Consider the following 19,292-nt stretch of genomic DNA (forward strand, 5'->3'; position numbering starts at 1 on the left):
CAGAATCTAAAAGTTTAGAAGCACCCACCCCATCATTCCATACTATGAGAAACATTTTTACTTAAATCTGAGGGATCCAGGGACACAACCAGGGCCATACAAAGCCAAATGTCTTCAACATTAGATCTCAAACGTCTCCTTTCTCCACCTTCTGAGCGGTAAAGTTCCCAGTGTGGGGACTCAAGCTCTGAAAGGCTGTTTTTCAAAAGGGCCAAGGCCTGGATGACCAACACAGCACGCCTCCCCACAGCCACCTCTCATGTGTCATGAAACATTAAAAAGTACGAGCGATGGTGTGACCACTTTGGAAAACAAATTGGCAATCTCTCATAAAACCAGATATGCTCCCACGCTACAACCCAGCCATCCCACTCCTGGGGATTTAGCCGTGGCCACCAAAAGACCCACACCCAATGCAGCTTTTCCATGATGACCCCAGGGCAAGCCCACCAAAGTGCCCGTCGACAGGCGAGTGGATAAACCAGCCGTGCCATGTCCACACTGTGGGATGCTCTCCATAAGAAAACGGAATGACTAGCCAAACGTGCAGCCACATGGATGAACCTAAAAATCCTCACACAGACTGACAAAAGCCCTGCAGAAATGAGCACGTACTGTGTGAGTCCGTTTCTAGAAAATTCTGGACAAGGCAACAGGAATCTAGAATCAGAGAAACAGGTTGGTGGTTTCCTGGGCTGTGGGGCAGGGGCATGGACTTTCTGGAGTGAGAAAAAAAGCTCTATCTTTCTTTTGTGTGTATGTATTTTTTTTAATTTTTAACTTTTTTGGTGTCACCTCAGGTCATGAGGGATCTTGGTTCCCCAACCAGGGATCGAACCCATGCCCCCTGCAGTGGAGGCGCAGAGTCGTAACCACTGGACCACCAGGCAAGTTCCCAAAAGTTCTATCTTAATTGTGGTGGTAGTTATACGGGTGTATACATTTGCCAAAACTCATCAAACTGTACCTTTAAAATGGGTGTATTTTCTTGTATGTAAATTATACCTCAATAAGGAACAAAGCAGAAAGGATATGGTAACTCTCTCCACGTACAAACAAGGAAATAGCAACAAGTCTATTGAGTGAAAAAGGCCAGATCTAGACTAGTGGGCCTCATAGGCTACTATTTGTGTGAACAAAAAATATATATGAAGAAAACAAGTATCCATAACTTCCCATTGCCCTTTCTACCTTTTGTTCTTTTAACAAATACTTATTAAACATCCACAGTGGCCAAGGCCTCTGCATTGCAGATATAATGGTGAAAGAACAGACAGATTCCTGTCCCCATGGGGCTTCCTCGTGGGCGGAGGGACAGGCTTCAACTGTTCAACAAGTAACTAATTGACAAGCAGCATGAAATGCTTTGATGGTGAAAAAAGGTTGTGATGACAGGGAAGAGCAGCGGGTGGGAAGCCTGTTTTAGCTGAGGTGGTCAGGGAGGGCTTCTCGGAGGAGGTGACATTTGAGCAGAGACCTGAAGAAGAGGGAGAAGCAAGTGCAAAGGCCCTGAGGTGGGACCAGGCATGGTGCACTGGGAGGCCAGTGTGGTTGGAATGGAGGGAACGCAGGGGAGATGAGATCAGAGAGAGGATGGGGTGCGCAGCTCTGTAGGATTTATCTAAGTGTAATAAATGCAAAGTGAAACTATGGGGAAGTTTTTGGCTGGCAAGTGATGAATTGATCTCTGGCTGAGTGAGGGCAGGGAGGGGGCAAGGAAACAATGAGGAAGGAGATGGGGGTGGGCAGGACCAGGGTGGGGCCATAGAGTGACTTGTCGAGGACAAGTTTACTATCTTTGCTGATCTGACAAAGAGGAAAGGCTTGATTGGACTTGAGGGTTGAGCAATGGGCAGAAGAAGGTGGCACCATTTGCAGAGAGGGGAAAACGAGGTCAGAACAGATCGAGGGCGAAGAGTGGGCACGAAATCAAGTATTTTATCTCAGGTGTCAGTACTGGACATCTAAAGGGGTGATGGGAATTCCCTGGCGGTCCAGTGGTTAGGACTCCGAGCTCTCACTGCCGAGGGCCGGGGTTCAATCCCTGGTTGGGAAACAAAGATCCCACAAGCCGCAACAAAACAAAACAAACAAACAGTAGCAATAATGGAGCACTTACTGTGTGCCTGGCACTATGTGCTCTATGTCTGTTAACCAAATGCACCCTCTAAGGTAGGTATTATCATTAAACCTATTTCACAGATGAAGAAACTGAGGCACAGAGAGGTGATGTGTCCTGCCCAAGGTCACACAGCCAGAAAGTGGCAGAGCTGGGATTTGAACCCCCGCTGTCTGGCCCCAGAGTCTGCATCCCCAAGGAGGGGAGGGTGGCCCAGGTTAGCGTTCAAGCTCCTCATGCTAGTGTCCAACTCCCAGCATCATGATCCTTTTCACCAGCCATCTGACCATGGCTCTGCTCTCCCTGAAACCCCTCCCGGCTCCTCAGACCCCCCCCCCCAGATCAGATTCTAGTTTGCAGCCCCATTTCTAAGTCATCCAGTTGGTCCCAGTGCACCTCAACCCCACCCCTGCCCCTCTCTTTACATCCCAGCAGCTCTGAATTCCACTCCTAAGAAGACTCAGAGCTCTCGGGAAAATGACAGGATGAAGCCAGTGCCGGGCACGGTGACAGGGAAGCCCGGGTGGGCTCAGTCTTCTGCCTGAGGTGGGAAGTCAGGCTGGAGTCTGCTGCTCCGTCTGCCCCATCAGACAGTGGATTCATCTCCTAGGGCTGCTGTGACAAATTAGCACATGCTTGGTGGCTTAAACAACAGAAATGTATTCTCTCATGGTTCTAGAAGCCAAAAGTCTGAAATCAACTTGGCAGGCAGCACTCCAGAGGCTCTAGGAGAGAAGACTTCCTCGCCTCTCCCAGCTCCTGGTGGCAGCCGGCATCCCTTGGTTTGTGGTCGAATCACTCCAGTCTCTGCCTCCGTGGTCACATTGCCTCCTTTGCTCTCAAATTTCCCTCTTTCTCACTCTTATAAGGACACTTATTGAATTTAGGGCTCTTCCGGATAATCCAGGATGATCTCATCTCAAGGTCCCCAAACTAATTATAGCTACAAAGACCCTCTTTCCAAAAAAAGGTGGCACTCACAGGTTCCGGGGATTAGGATGTGAACATATCTTTTGGGGGGACCATCAGTCAACCCACAATGGACAGGGATTCCTCATAGGGCAAGAGCAAAATTGGGGGAGGCAGGAGAGCCTGCTTCAGTGGTTCTCAAGTTCGTGTGTTAGAACAGGAAAAAAAAAAAAAAAAGATCGTGTGTTGGAATCCTCTGGAGGGCTTGTTAAATGCAGGCTTCTGGGCTCCACACCCTTGTGCCCATCTGAGAGGTGATGCTGCTGCAGATCTGGGATCTTGGTGGTGAGAAGCAGAAGGCTGCCTGAGCTCAACAGTCCTCACCCTTACTCCGTGTGTCCTTGGGCAAAGGACTTGCCTTCTTTCCAAAGCTTAGTCTATAAAATGGGGCTATCTTCTCCCCACAGTGCTACTTGAGGTGACCCATGCTTTCCTCTTCACCCACTGTGAGTCCCACATTTTTGCTGGGCCTTGACCCTCCAACTTCCTTCCCACCTCAGGACCTTTGCACATGCTGCCCCTTCTGCCTACAAGGCCTTCCACTCCAGGCCTCCAGTGGATGCCTTCATCTCCATTCAAATGTCATCTCTTCACAAGGCACACACCCTTCCTGCTTTATTCTACCTAACAATACATCTCGGTGATGTTCCCTATTGATTCCTGTAAAGCATCTTGGGCCCTCCCCCACCAGGTCAATTTCCCACCCCCCGCCACACCCTGTTCTTTCTTTCTTGAACTGAGTGTTGTCTGTAAATACCTGTGAATACATGGGTATGTTCACTTGGTCATGAACTGTGTCACCCGGTAAGAATGTCAACCTCACCAGGGCAGGGCCTTGGGTGGGTTTGTTTATTATTTGTCCTCAGCTCAGGGTTGACACTGACTGGTTGCTCTATTTGCTGAGCAGGGAGGGCAAGAAGGCCGTCCCGAACAGGAGGAAGAGGCTCTGTCCAGCCCAAGAACCACATTCAACCTGCGCAAGTCTAGCTCCCACGGCTCCTGCTGCAAAACCAGTATCACCCCCAGGTGCATCGGCGCGTCCCAGGGCCCAATCCTGCTGGTGCAGAGAAAGAATGTCCTTGAGGGCGGGCATCAGGGCTTGGAGGAGCAGATGGTGGCTTCTCCACCAGGGCTGCAGGGGGTGGGGGAGCCCAGCCAGGTCAGGCGTGGGGTGAGGGTGGGAGAAAGGTGTGCTAGGTTGGGTGCCACGTCCCCCAAATATAAACCCCTGGGCTCTGAGGTGGGGATATGTGTTGAGCCAGCTTCACCCTGTAGGGGGCGACAGAGAGGTGGGGATGAGTTGGGGTAGAAGGAAGGAAATGAGAAGGGGTGGGAGGAGGGGAGACGGAGGAGGGACGCTGGTAAGGAGGAAAACAAAGAGACATCCAGACAGAGTGATGAAGATGAAGACAGAAGGAAAGAGAGGTAGAGAGATCTAGAGAGGCTGAAGCAGACAGACAAAAGGAGAGATGCTTATAGGGACTGGGATGGAGTTGATCAGATCCAGGGAAGGATCCAGAGAGTCAGAGATACCCACAAGGCATTACCTGGGACAGAGGGCAGGTGGGAGTCCAGGGGCAGGCGGGGGAGGCGAGGCGTACGCACACCAGATGAATTTGCCAAATAGAAAGTCCGTGCAAGGTCTCTCCCGTGGCGTTGTTTAGAACAGCAAACAGCCGCAGGCTGAACGTCCTGAATGTCTATCAACAGAGGCTGTTTCAGTGAATCAAGGTTCCTATGCGTCACGGAATACTACCCAGCCATTAACAGGAGCGAGGCTGCTTTTTAGGTACCAACTGGGATCAACCACTAGAATACATTGTTAGGTCACAAAAAAACAAGGTGTAGAAGGATGTGTACAGTATGCTAACATTTGCGCAAAGTGGAACATATATCAGTATATGCATGTAGGTATTTCCTGGTGTATGCATACATTTCTGAAAGCAGATACAAGAAACTTGCATCAGTGGCTGGTCCTGGGGACGGGGACTGAGAGGCTGGGGATGCAGAGGAAGGGAGGAAGACTTTGCAATTTATTCCCTTTGGAATCTTCTATATTTTGTACCATGGGCTTCAGTTACCTGTTCAAACACTAAATAAGATTAAATGATAGAATAAGAAAGACAGAGGGAGACAGAAAGTCGGGGATAAAGCTGTGGGGAAGAGAGGGATGGAGGAAGAAAGGGAGAGAGAGTTTAACTCTGTTTAATCCAGTGGTCCCCAAACTTCTGTAGATGCCTTTGGTCATCCGGGGAAAGGCTGTGAGGGGTCCTGACCTCCCCAAATGACAGGCCAGGACCCTATTTGCTGCCCCATTTTGTCCCCCCAGGCCTAATACCTCTCAGTCTTCTCCTGGAGTGGCCATCTTTCTTCCGGAGTCTCCTTTTTTGGGGTCTGGCCTAGTTGAGTTGACTGGCGGCCCTGGAAGACAGAGGTTGACCCTTTCCTGTTGAGACCTGTGGTCCCTCAGGTGCGGTTGGAAAGGGAGGTCCTGCTCAGTCTTCAGGAGGCTGTGGCATGGTGATGGCTTTGAAACCTGCCTCTACCACTTTCTTGCTGTGTGACCTCAGGCTGGTGACTTCGAGTCTCTGTTCCTCAGTCTCCCAGCTATAAAATGGGACAAGGAAGGTACTTCCTCGGAGGGCTGCTAGGAGGGTTGTGTTAGTTTCCTGGGGCTGCCATAATGAATTGTCACACACTGGGTTGCTTAAAACAGCAGAAATGTATTCTCTCACAGTTCTAGAAGCCGAAGTCTGAAATCAAGGTGTCAGCAAGGACTCGCTCCGTCTAGAGCTTTAGAGGGAGAAGACTTCTTTGCCTCTTCCTGCTTCTAGGGGCTCCCAGTGCGGTTTTGCTCGTGGCCCCAGGACTCCAATCTCTGCCTGTCTTCAGAAGGTCTTCTCTGGGTGTCTCTAGTCTACCTCTGCTTTTCTTTTATAAGGATATTTGTCACTGGATTTAGGGCCCACCCAGATAAGCCAGGATGACCTCACCTCAAGGTCCTTAATCACATCTGCAAAGACCCTTTTTCCAAATAAGGTCACAGTTACAGGTTCCACGGGGACACGTCTGGTTTTTTTTGGGGGGTGGGGTGGGGAGGGGACACTAACCTACTACAGGATTAAATGAGGTAAAACTAGGAGCTCAGCAAAGCGCTGGACACAGTAAGGCTTTGATGAATGTTAACTATTCCCTTGATTTTGCTTGGCCCACATGATATTGTTAAATGTTTTTCATAAGTTGCCTACCTTTGAGTTCAAAAGCTTTCACATGAAAATGAGGATCTCTTGAGGAAAACCAGAACATTTTGCATCATTGGACCAAACCCCCGCAAGGCCAAGGAGCCCTGAGAAGTGACTGACCTTCGAAGGGGCGTGTGTGTGGCCACTTCCCCAGTCCCCAGTGTCACCTGCCTGGCCCTGGGGCATCAGAGTTGGAGCCTCCTGGACCAGATCTGTCCTGCTCACTGTTGCAGCCCCACCGCCCAGCCTGAGGCCTGGCTCAGAAAGCCAGTGAGGGACCCAGGACTTCAGGCCTGGCCCTCGTAGGATGTATGACCCTGGGCAGGCCCTTCCCCTCCATGGACCTCAGTCTCCACATCTGTGAAATGGGGGAAGGTGTGAGATGATTCCTGGGCCCTTCTCGTTGTGGGGCGTTGGCAGGAGGCAGGCACGAGTTTGAGGTCACCAGTGACTTACTGTGGCAGATAAACTGCCCTTCTCAATCCTGGCTGCATGTTATAATTGCCTGGATAATTCTCATTTTATATACCTATGACCAGACTCCAATCCGCACCAAAGGGGGTTGCCCTTTGCTCACAGAACAGACCTTCAGCATGGCCTTCAAGGCCTTTATTCCTCCCAAGACCACTCTCTCATTCATTCATTCTTTCCCTTTAGCCCACTCCTTCTTCCATTCTCCTCACTGTGAGCCATTCTGTTCCGTAAATGAGTCTCTTTTTTTGGTCTTGCCAAATGAGGACAATTCTTTTATGTCCACAATTTTTTGATTTACAGACTTGGTTGGCTTGGCTCCCCATTCCCATGGGCACACTTGGTCCCTGGCTCCTGATGGCTTCACAGGAGCCCTTGCCTTGTGCCCTCAGATCCTGCATGAATACTGCATGGTCCCGAGGGAGAATTTCTTTGGGAAGTCACCCAGGAGCGGAATTACTGCGAGATACGTACGTGCAGCACTTCATCTGACTAAGCCAGACTTTCATTTTTACCAGATTCGTACTGTTAATATGACAGCTCATCGCTGAATTTGCTTTTCTCTGATTACTAATTGGTTTGAGCACCCGCGCACATCCCTGTTGGCCTTTTAATTTGGTATAATCAACTTGATTTTTTTCTTCATAATTTGTTTCTTTGGGGGAGTTTTCAGAAGTCCTTCTCTGCCCCTAGCTCATCAATTATTTTCCTCTATCAACTTTATAGTTTACCTTTCACGGTGGTTTTTTTTTTTTTTAATATTTATTTATTTATTTTGCTGCGTCGGGTCTTAGTTGCGGCACGCGGGATCTTCGTTGCAGCATACGGGATCTTAAGTTGCGGCGTGCAGGCTTAGTTGCCCTGTGGCATGTGGGATCTTAGTTCCCCGACCACGGAACAAACCCACGTCCCCTGCATTGGAAGGCGGATTCTTGAGCACTGGACCACCAGGGAAGTCCCCACGGTGATATTTAATCCAGCTAGGGAAAAACACTGTCAAAACAGAACTGAGATAATAGAAGGTTTTCATATTTCTACTGTTTAATCCTCAGCCGCTGGCCAGAAGTAGCAATTGAACGTGTGAAATGTGGCTAGTGCAACTGAGGGACCGAATGCTTAATTTTATTTCATTTAATTTAAAAGTAAATAGGCACATGTGGCTAGTGGCTACTGCCCTGCACAGCACTGATCTCGGGTTCCCTTTCATTGTATTCGGTAGGGATTCAGTTTTCTTTTTCTTAATAAAATGAACCAATTTCTTCAACACTATTATTAAACAATCTATTTCCCCCCTTCAATTTGCTCCTGCGTACACTTGGGCCTGCCTCTGGGTTCTCTGGGGTGAAGCCTGGCGAATGTAGTGACTAGCAGGGATGGCGGATCACGATTCTACAGAAGTGTTTTTTTGTTTTTTTGGCTTTTCCATGCAGCATGTGGGATCTTAGTTCCCCAACCAGGGATCGAACTCGTGTCCCCTGCATTGGGAGCGTGGAGTCTTAACCACTGGACCGCCAGGGAAGTCCCAGTAATAGAAGTTTTAATTAGACACACAGTCGTCCAGAATAAAGACTACATTTCCCAACCTCCTTTGCTGCTGGGTGTGGCCACGTGACTAAGCTCAGGCCAAAGAGGCAATGGTCAAAGCTTTGGGGTCACTGCCCTTTAAAAGGAAGGGGTGTGCCCTCCTATTCACGTGGGAGAGGTAACAATCCTAGGATGGAGGAGCAGCAAAATGGAAGGAAGCTGGGACCTTGCTGACTGGGCAGGACTGAGTCCCCCACTCCTTGGCCTCTTATTGAGAGCAACTGTAGATCTCAGTGGTTCTCAAACTTGAGGGGGCATCAGAATGAGGCTTCACACTGCGATGGCTTCTCCTGCTGCAGAGCAAGGGCTCTAGAGCGCAGGCTCAGTAGTCGTGGTGCACCGGCTTAGTTGCTCCGCAGCATGTGGGATCTTCCCGGACCAGGGCTCGAACCCGTGTCCCTTACATCGGCAGGCAGATTCTTAACCACTGCGCCACCAGGGACGTCCTGTACTATGCTTTAAATCTCTGTGTTTATCCATCTAGATCATGTGTGTACTTGGCCAGGCTGACACAGAAACAGTGCCCGGATCCCTGGGGGACTCAGGACCTGTGGGGAGGGGTGCTGTGGGGTAGGGGCTGACAGTGGGGGCGAGGCAGGACTAGGTCGGATTCTCTGGCTCCTCTCCACACACTTCTAGCCCACAAACCAGACTGAGGTCCCTGGTGCCGGTGACGCCTGGAGGGCTCTGGGAAGGGGGTCCCCTCCTTGGTCTCTCAGTGTCCCCAGGAGGCCGCTGCTGCCCCGACACCTCCCAGGGTGCTGGGAAGGACATACGCCGAGCCCACACTGGCCTGGGGCAGTCACTGCCCAAAACGCAGAAGCAGCGCCGTCTCCTGTCGGCCGGATTCTCTCCTCTCCCTGAGACCCGGCCTCAGCCTGGAGGGCAGGACATGGCCAATGGAATATTTCTGAGGCTGGCAGCTCCAGGTCCATCCGTCTTAGCCGACGCCCCAGCAGCCCATCTGCCTGTTGACCGGTTTCCTAACATCAGCTCACCAAGGATCAGTTCCCACCCACTGAACGCACTCCAGACAACCTTTAAAATAGGTTTCCAGCAAACTGCAGACTTGGCAAACTGGTCATCATGGCACATGGACTGGTAAACTGGCTGCTTCCAGGCCTGGGGGGCATCAATCCAGCCCTGTAACCGGCTGCTTGGACCTGGAACTCCCGCCCACCCACAGACACGGCCCTGGCCCTGAACTGGGCTGGAATCCTGGGGTCAGCCAGGCCTCCCTCCCAACCCTAGAGCCCCTCCCCATCAATTCTCCCCCCAAAACGGCCTGGACGGGGGTGGGGGGGGCCTCTATGCACACTGCACACACACAAAACAAGAAACTGGTTTAATTGTAAAACTAAGTTGAGGGAGGGGCGGGCGGGGCTGCGCTGAGGGGGCAGGAACCCGATTCTTCAAGCAGTGGTCCTGTCCCCGGTGCCACCCCGCGGGACAGGGACCATCCGTCCCCAGATGGGGGCTAGAGTGTTATAAAATGACAATATAAATAGACTTCTAGAAAAGAGGAGGCTGTTCCAGGTGCAGTAGTCATGTTCTGCAGAGGCTGGGGGTGGGTGGGAAGCCCTGACCCCTGTCTCCGCATCCAGCCACAGAGAGGGGTGTGGGGCGAAGGGAAAAGGCCACTCTTCAGACATTCATGATCGACCCCCGCAATGGCTCAGGGGGGAGGGGCTGTGGATCAGGCGAGGTCTCAGAGACACGCACTCGCAGGCTGGAGGACAGAGGAGCTGGACCTTCTACATGCACACATGCGTGTACACACACACACACACACACACGCGTGCGCACGCACGCACACACACACGCACACACACCTCTTTCGTAGTGTTGTCTCCACCCCTGGCGGCCCCCACTGCAGGTTTCCAGTGATGGGAAGGCTGCCCGTCCTTCCTGGAGACAGGACAACACTGGGGCGGGCCTGTCCCAGAGGGTTGGCGGGTCCTGGGAGCCTCGTGTGCTCCCACAAGTCCCTGCGCTTTTTTAAAAGTCCCAAAATCAAAACGGCAGTTCAGTAGTAGGGTCCCGCACACCCCCCAGCAAGGAGGGCAGAGCCATAGAGTGTCTCCTGGGCTGGGAGGGGCAGGGGCCGGCCCTCCACTGGCCTCTGGCAGGGCAGGGGTGACCCAAGGGGCTCTTTGGTTCAGGGTCAGGGCGCTGGGCCTCATCTGGTGCGGTTCTGGCGCATGAGGGGCACGATGCTGGCGGGCGGGCCCGCTTTGGCCAGGAATGGGTGCTTGAGCAGCTCAGCCGCCGTGGCCCGCTGTGCCGGGTCACGCACCAGCAGGCGGTCCAGGAAGCCCTTCAGGGATGGCGACACCTGTCAGGAGGCGGGCGAGAGGGTCAGGGGGTCTGAGAGCCAGCTCCACTGCTCACTCGCTGTGGGGCCTCAGTCTCGTCCTCTGTCAAACGGGCTGACAACATCTACTGCCTAGGGAGGGGGCAAAGAGGTCCCAGGAGCTTCGCCCCAGGGGCTCATTCCCTCCCCATTTCCAAGGTTCGGCAGGACCCTGGCAGCAGCTGGGCCCTGGAGGCACCCCTTTCTCACCAGGCAATTCCTTCACCACGAGGGCCCCTCTCCTGGACCTGGCTATGCTGTGTGCGTCTAGCCAGGCCAGCCTAAGCACAACTTCTGGGACGTGGGGTGGTGAGGGCACAGAGTTTACACAGACACTCGAGGCCTGGGGGACGCGGGGGTGACCCAGCGCACAGTAAGCGCCACCTCGGGAGGGAGCCATCCATACCCCAGTGCTGCCCGCACCCAGCGCTCTGCTTGGGTTCGGGGCTGGGTGGAGCCCTGTCCCCCCTCCCCCACCTGCCTGCCGCCTGCGGGAGGGGCCCACCTTGTGCAGGTTCTTCAGTCGGGGTGGCAGGTTGTCCCGAATCATCTTCATGGCTTTGAGGGGTGGCTCATTGAAGTAGGGGGGCTCCCCATCCACCATCTCGATCACCATCACCCCCAGAGACCAGATGTCCACCTGCGGTGGGGACGGGGCAGCAGGGCTGAGCTGTGCAGGCATGGCCAGTGCTCGAGGGACACCCACAGAGGGATGGCCCTGGTTCTGTCTTTGCCTCTTCGCTCCTAGAATCCTTGGGCCCTGAACACCCTCGCTGATACCTAGCCTGCCGGACCCTATGCACTCCTCACCCAGGGAGCCCTCTGAAGGGTTCTGCCCACCCAGCATCTATCCCCTTCTTTTTTGCTAACCCCCCTCCTTCCCCTGGGTTCCTCTGGAGAACTCCCTCTCCCCTACTTCAGTCCATGGAGCATGACCAGGTAGCCTAATCGGCAAGAGTCCGGACACAGTAATTGGTTCAGGAACGGGCACAGGACCCAAGCTGAGCCAGTCACAGTCAACCCTGAGACTTCAACCAAAATATTCAGGAAAACAGTAGGGCTCATGTGATGTGTTCTGGAGTTGCCAGGGTCATGTCTGTGCTGACCAGGGGAGCACCTGCCTGAGTGAAGACTACAGGGGGGAAATTCTAGGGACCCACAGCTTTCCATTTTGCTAAATCCATTTGAGATAGTTTTGTCACTCACAGGCAGTCCTGATTGAGATGGTCCCTCAGAATCTCCTCCCAGCCTCCCCTCCCAGTGTGATCCCACTCCTGCCCGAGGTTCCCCCAAGATATGCTTCCAAGGGCACCTTGGCCAGGCCCTGGGTCAAGCCTTGTTGACTGTGGAGGAATCCTCAGGGCCACAGGCCACAGCTCAAAGACCAGGCAGGTAACGGCAGGGAGTGAAGCAGGTCAGTGCAGGCAATAGAGCTGGGTGGGGACTACGGCCAAGACGAAGGCGCCCCTGCACTTGCTAACGTGGAGCAGCCCCTCAGCGCCTGCTGACTGTTGCTGTGCGGGAATTTGGCCTCCACGTGGCCAGAGCTCTTGGTTTTCTGACAGAGGATAAAATTCAGACTTTCACGTGAGAGCTCTTTTTAAAATGCTCGCAAGAGCATCTTCAGAGCACGTCAGCCAGTTTGTGGCCTCTGCCCCAGGCTGACAGGCAGGGCCAGGGCCAGGGCCACTTCTGCTCAGCATTCTGTTCCCAGCTAAGCACTGGCCTGGCTCCAAACTAGAGCCCAGTCAGCAATGAGTGCACGCAGCCATGCCTACTTCTCCCCCAGACTGTCCCCAGGGACTGAGCCCCCTCACCCCCAGCACTCTGGCTGTTCCGGACTGTCACAGCGTAAACCAGTGCCGAGCGGCACGGCCGGCCACCTCTGGCTCACCTCTGGCCCGTAAGGGAGGCGGGAGATGAGCTCCGGGGCCATCCAGTAGGGCGTGCCGACCAGGGACTTCCTCCGGGGCACTTCCTTGCTCACCTGGGCACAGAACCCAAAGTCCGACAGCTTCACCTGCAGTAGGACGTAGGCAGTAGGGTCAGAGGTGCTGGTGGGGGCGGGGTGAGCAGAGGCATCTACCTAATTGATTCCTTGGCCTCGGACGCGCTGGGTCTCCACGATGCTGCCCAGAGGTTAGAGCCTCTGGGGAGCTCTGCCGTCTCCTGGCTGGGGCCCTCAGCCGTGTCACCTGCCCAAGATCGCACCATCTGCCTCCGTGACAGGGTCTGCGCTGGGGCTCTCGGGGGAAGTGGCCCGAGTCCCAGGGGTACCAAAGGCTGGGCGGGGACTTGACTGGGGCTGGCTCCCAATGCTGTGCCCTGGGACCCTGCTTCCCGGCAGGAAGCACACCTTCAGCTGGCAGGTGTCCAAGGGGGGTACAAGGGGACACAGCCTGCCTCTGCAACAGCTACGTCCCCAGACCAAGGATTTATACCTTTGCTGGAACCGTGGGCCCTATCTGGACTCTCGAGGATGTCTGTGGACCCTCCCACCCCCAGAGAGCATGCTGACACATGTCCCCCAGACACATCTGCAGACATCTTTAGGTGTTCGTGGACCCCAGCTGAGACTCCCGGTGACACTGAGCCTTCCCCCCACCCCCCGCCTCTGCTGACTGGCGTAACGTTCCTGGGGGAGGGCGGGCAAATCACCAACAAGAATTTGGTGAAAGTCAAGGGCCCCCTCCCACTGAAAATCATGTTCACTCTCGGAATATAAACGCAGGTTCTGGTCACTGTGAGGCTCACCCATGGACCTCAGACTCAGAACTTCAGTCCAGAAGATGGGAGACAGCACTGGAGTCCACAGCCCACGCCTGGATGCCAGGCTAGGAGCAGGTTCTCACGTGGCCGAGAGGCTGGCCACCCAAATGGAGTCTCCCCTCTCTGGGCCCAGGGCTAGCCTACAGTTCCCAACGGCCCGTGCTGACGGCAGAGCCCTGCCAGCCTGAGCCCCTGACCGCAGGGGCAGAGGCCGCACTCACGTGGACCCCTGACTCTGGACTGCTGCCCAAGGAACGAAGGAACTTACTGCTCCTCACGTGACTGCACTCGGGGGTCAGAGCACACCCTACCAGCAGAGGGAGAGCTGGGCAGAGGCGAGGGAAGGCCAAGCCACCCCGTTCCTCACCCTGCCATCGTGGGTCAGCAAGATGGAGTCGCTCTTGATGTCCCGGTGGATGACCCCCTGGGCGTGGAGCACGGACAAGGCCTGCAGCACGGCCAGGCACACGGCGGCGATCTGCTCCTCGTTCATCCTGCGGGGGTGGGTGGGTGAATGACGGGGACAGACAGGGCCCCGCCCTGGGGTTTAAGGGGGACACAACACTACCCTGGGCTTTGAGGGGGACATGGCCCCACCCCAAGGGGTCTGGAGGGGGCCAGTCCTATCGTGGGAGAGGTCTGAGGGGGCCCAGGTCCACCCTGGGGAGCCAGGGGAGACAGCAGGCTGGCTGTCACAGGGCCCAGCTGTCCAGCAGTACCTGGTGTGGGTGACGATGTCGGTGAGGGCGCCTCCCTCCAGGAACTCCATCACCACCCAGAGCTCGTCCCCGACCAGGTAGCTGTTGTACATCTCCACCACGTTCTCATGCTGGTAGTCCCTCATGATCACCACCTGGGCATGGGAGGCCGGGTTGGCGCAGCGGAGGGAGGACGGCCAGGCCCTGCCACCGGAGCCCTCCCCCTCCCTCTCAGCCTGGGTGTGGACCCTGCCACACTGCGGGTCTGCTTCCACCCGTCACTCCTGCTCATTGGGGTCCCCCTGGGCTGTCCTCCCACGGCCAAAGTCAAGAGACCTCAAAGGCAGCGTGGGCCTGACGTCTGCACTCTATTCCAGGGGTGCTCCCGCCCCGCACACACCCCACACTTCTGACGCTGGTCTCTGACCAGCCCTGAGCTGGGCCGCGAGTGGCTCTGATGGCCAGGCTGGTGTCGGGAGAGGGAGCTGGAACGAGGGCGTCTAAGCACAGGGCTGAGACCAGAAGGCCAAGCAGGTACTAGGCAGGTCAGATAAAAGGCAGTGGGGGGTGGGGGTGGGGGAAGAGATTTCAGGGGCGGGAAGGCCTAGCAAGGCAAAGCCCCATGGAGCTGGGGGAACACGATGCTCACAGGGGCCACGTTACACTGGGCAAAGCCGAGGAGTGTGGAGAGGTCAGGAGGCAAGAGCTAGAGTCTGACGACCCCGGATCTGACGTCCTCCTGGGATTCCTGCATCAGAGGCCGGGGGCTGCTCCCAACACAGATTCCTCTCGGGAAGGAGCCAGGGGTCTGCCTTTGCAACATGCTCACTGGTAGTGAGCCCCTCAAGGGCCAAAGCCTGAGGTCAGACAGAAGCGAGGCCTAGATGGGGGCGGATCTCAGATGCACGGCCAAGAGGCCAGGCCTTTGTCCTGAGGGCACCAGGGGGCGCTGCAAGGGGCAGTAAAGGGGTGTGTGGCAGCCCTTTGGCTGTGGTGTGCGGAATGCCCAGGGGGCAGGGCCGAGCAGCAAGTGGGCTACATGGGGACAGGAATGGGGATGGGGGAAGGAGTGACAGGCTCAGGGCTGACAAGCCGGGGTGGGGGCCAGGGAGGTCCAGAGCTCCGGCCTGCGGACAGGAGTGGCGGGGCCTCTCTGAGACAGGGAACCAGGAGAGGCAGGTTTGGAGTACACGCTTCGGGGCCAGAATGGGACTTGGTGGGTATGAGGGGCCTGGAAGGCACGCACAGGGTGGGGCTCAGGGGGATTAAGGGAGCCTGGAGCTGGGGCTCGGGGCCTGGCCAGGAACAGGACAGCCGTGGCCATGGGTATCGTGGGGACAGAGGAGACAGCCTGGGGAGGTGTGACGAGTGAGGACAGGAGCCGGGCCCAGAACCCAGCCCTGGGGAACCCCGTCCCCGAAGGCCCTTTCCCCTCCTCACCCCTATGGGCCCTCAAAGACCACGGGGCGGAGGAGCCCCAGGAGGCGAGGTGAAGGGCGGGGGCGGGGCAGCAGCCCACCTCATTGAAGAGCAGCTCGCGCCTCTGCTGCTTGCGCAGGTCCATCTTCTTGACGGCCACCAGCCGGCCCGAGCTGCGCACGGTGGCGATGCACACGATGCCCGTGGAGCCCTCGCCGATCTTGATGAAGTTGTCCAGGTAGGAGCGAGGGTCGCCGGGGTCCACCACCAGTTGCAGGGCAGCCCGGAACTGCTCGTGGGACACTCGCTGGGGTTCCCGCTGTGGCGAGCGGGGTCCGGGGGGTCCGGGGGCGGGGGGTGCAGGGGGGGCGGCGAGGGTGCGGGCTGGAGGGGCTAGCTGGGGCTCGGAGGCGTGGGGGCCCAGCACTCCAGGGCTGGGGGGGCCATGGGCTCGAGCGGGGGGCCGGGAGGCAGAGGAGGACTGGGGGACGGCCAGGCCCCCCACCGATGGCCCATTGGGGGCCACGTTGTGAGGCTCCCCCTGCAACAGAAAAGAGAGGCGGCTGTCAGTGGAGGGGCCAGAGGGACGGGGACCCCGGCTGTGGGACAGACACATGGTGGTCAGGATGCAGATGGACGGTGGGCTGGGCACAGGTTGGAGTCGGTGGGTGGCAATGGGGAAGCTCCGGGCAAGGGGACAGTGGGGTGGTCCTGGGGCAGGGGGAGCAGTTACCTGGGCGCCCCGGGATGGGTGGTCCGTGTCGGCCCGTGGGTACGTGTTAAAGGGCCGGCCAGCTGCCACTTTCGCCCCGCTGGCCAGACCGGCAGGCTGGTAGGGGGTGCCGACGTCAGGCCCAGAGAGGGGCCGCTTGTCCCGGGAGGACTCCTGGGGCCCCCCTGAGCCCTCCCTGGAAGACTTGGGCCTCTTGTCCGGCCCCACCCGCCGCCTGTCTCCACTGCTGCCACCCGCCTCGCTGCGCCCGGCGACCCGGCCTTGACCGCCCGCCTTCTCTGGGCCCCCTCTGGCCGTGGTGGCCTGCTCCACGGGCATCCCGTTTTCCTGGCGGGCACGGGCGGGTGGCGGCGGGCTGTCTCTCCGCAGGGAGTTGGAGCGCGTCACCGACATGTTCTCAAACTCGTCGAGCAGCAGCGTGAGGGCCCCATCCTTGGCGCCTTTGCTGCCCCGCACGATGGTCTGGGGTCCGGGGCAATGGCGGGGTGGGGGCCGGGCAAGGAGGAGGGGGACACAGGACGTGTATCCGACAAACGAGGACAGGACAACACAACACACACACAGAGACAAGACAGAGACGGAATGAAGAAATGCCATGGGTGATGACAGGGCGGGGCGGCAGGGGGGCGGGCAGGAGCAGGGAGGCCCCTGCTGCCCCTCCCCCAGCACCTAGCCTTGGGTGGTAGGAGGGGAGCGGGAGGAAAGCCTGCCCATCCGACAGGCTGTCGCCCGCCCCCCGTGGGCTGCACCCGTCTTTTTCTTGCTCTCCGGACTGGGGGGCGGTCCCTGCCCTGTGGGGTGCAGGGGAAGAAGGGCAGAGACTATGCCACCCCATAATCAGTCCTGGAGAGCTGCAAATTACAGGATGCTGGGGCCGGGGCCCAGCTTGGCAGTTCCTCCCCTGCAGCCCGCCAGGACTGTTAACTCCAAACCACGCTCTCTGTTCCTCTGGAGGCTGAGGGTGGGTTAACGGGAGAGTCAGAAAGGTTTGGGCCTGAAGTAGAGGTGCAGGAGTGCCCCAGGAGCAAGGCTGGCAAATGCGAATGCCTGTGTAAAGCCTGTCCCCAACCCACCCTCACCCGCCATGGCCACCACCTGATCCAGGTCACAGCCTCCAGGGTTCCCCCTGCCCCGACTCAGCTCCAGGCACATGGGCCTCCTAACTGCTCCTAAAACACACCGGACACACTCCAACCTCAGGCACTGGCTGTTCACACTGCCTGGAACGTCTTCCCCCAAGTTTGCCGAGCTCCCCTCCCCAACACACACCCCTTTCGGCTCTTTGCTGGAGGCTTTCGCTGACCGCCCGTGGTCTGAAACGCCAGCCCCTAACACTCCCTATCCCCCTCCCCTGCTTTCCTGTTCTCTAGAGTACTTAAAACCAGCTGACATAAAGCACGCGTACAGCTGTCCATGGCCTGCTCCCCCAGTGCAATGATCGGGAGGGAGGCCACGGTTTCCTCCTGTCTGTTTCTGTTCTGGCTGGTATGCAGAAGGTGCTCAATAAGTATTTGCTGAACCCGTGAGTGAGTAAGGCAGGCAGGCTGGGAGGAGGCTGAGGGGAGCAGAGCCCATGCCCCTCAGCCCTGTGCTGTCAATCACTGGCAGGCAGGGACATAGGCTGCCAGACATCCTAAAGCCAGAACCACTTCAAATGTGCAGAAAACACAGATCCCACAAAACCCTCCTACAGGCCGCAGTACCCCTGTGGGGCCAGCCCCTGCCCCCGGCCTCTCCCGGGCTTGGCTGCCAGCCTGGGGCCCAGCGAAGCAAGGGAGACACCTGGTCAGGCTTTGGTGCTGGAATAAGAGGTCGAGAAGTCCCTGGGGGTTGGGGGAGGGTCTGGGAGGACTAGGGAGTTTCTCAGCCGAGGGCAGCAAACACAAGCGCCCACAGGGGCCCCAGGAGAGTGCCAGCCCGTGTGGCACCTTTGTGTGACTTAAGGTGCCCCTTCCTCCCGGCAGACACAGTCCCAGGCAGGGCTCGTGGCTGGCAGGCCAAGCAGGGGCTAGATTTTAGGAAGCGCCCTAGTGCGGGCATAACCAGCAGACAAGCAGCCACAGGGCCGGGTAGGGGATGGAACTGAGGTGGGCTGGGTGGGGCCTGCGGGCCCAGAAGAGCTGGCACCCCGCCTGCGGTGGCAGCTGCCCCTCCAGTGGCCCCAGCCGATCTGTCAGGAGAAGCCAGAAATAGAGATATGGATGTGAAGCCTCTTGCTTTTTTAGGCAGTGGCAGAGAATTCAAAGTATCCAAAAGCCCCCTGCCTGGGGCACATGAACGCCTCAGTGGGCTGCCAGCTGGAGACCCTGGGGGAGAGCTTCCGCGCCCCGCTGGCCCGGGGCGGGGCAGGATGAGTCAGCCCTGGGCCTGCCCCCTGGCGCTGAGCCTGCTGACCAGCCGGCCCATCTCCACCCCTCCGAACAACCCGGGTTGCGTTCCCTGGCCCATGGCCCTTCCTGGTTCCCACTGCCCTTCGGATAAAGTCCGTGCTCCGAGGCCGGCTTCGCAGGCTGCGGGGTGCCGCACCCCCTGCCCCCAGACCAGCCTCACCATAGGCCACGCCCGGCACTGGGATCACGGAGACAGGAAAGGAGTTAAGAACATGGGCCTTGGAAACGGACCTTGATTCAAATCCCAACTCTGCCCTTTTGCTCAGATGGCAGGGAAAAAACCCAAACCAAAAACCCCCAATGCTTCATGTGGGCCGTTTCCTCCACTAAAAGCCCTGCCTCTCCACCATTTGCCCCAATGACTCCTCCTCATCCTCGGCCCTCAGGGCTCAGCTCCGGTGTCACCGACTCCAAGAAGCTGGCCTGGACCCTGGGGCTGGTCAGGAGCCCCCTCTGGGCTCCCCCAGCCCAGCCCTGAGCACTTGGGGCAGTCGCCATGAGGGAACGAGTCTGTCCCTCGTCCTGAGATGAGAGCCCGGTGAAGG

The 19,292-nt window shown here is 57.1% G+C and overlaps 1 protein-coding gene across 4 annotated transcripts in view; it reads right to left on the reverse strand.

Annotated features, from left to right (window-relative positions):
• Positions 1–9,724: 9,724 nt before the first annotated feature.
• Positions 9,725–19,292, reverse strand: part of PAK4 (p21 (RAC1) activated kinase 4) — a 46,382-nt gene continuing 36,814 nt past the window's right edge. For 3 of the 4 annotated variants that reach the window (XM_030874297.2, XM_070044302.1, XM_060289411.2), the window contains 7 exons: positions 16,358–16,819; positions 15,725–16,165; positions 14,227–14,360; positions 13,875–14,001; positions 12,633–12,758; positions 11,244–11,378; positions 9,725–10,720 (listed from right to left, as the gene is read on the reverse strand). In XM_030874297.2, coding sequence (XP_030730157.1) covers positions 10,565–10,720; positions 11,244–11,378; positions 12,633–12,758; positions 13,875–14,001; positions 14,227–14,360; positions 15,725–16,165; positions 16,358–16,819 — 1,581 coding nt within the window. In that variant the 3' untranslated portion in view covers positions 9,725–10,564. The remainder of the gene's footprint in view (positions 10,721–11,243; positions 11,379–12,632; positions 12,759–13,874; positions 14,002–14,226; positions 14,361–15,724; positions 16,166–16,357; positions 16,820–19,292) is intronic. The other variant, XM_060289412.1, reaches the window with a different exon arrangement.

This window comes from Globicephala melas, chromosome 19 (genome assembly GCF_963455315.2).
Source record: "Globicephala melas chromosome 19, mGloMel1.2, whole genome shotgun sequence".
NCBI lineage: Eukaryota > Metazoa > Chordata > Mammalia > Artiodactyla > Delphinidae > Globicephala > Globicephala melas.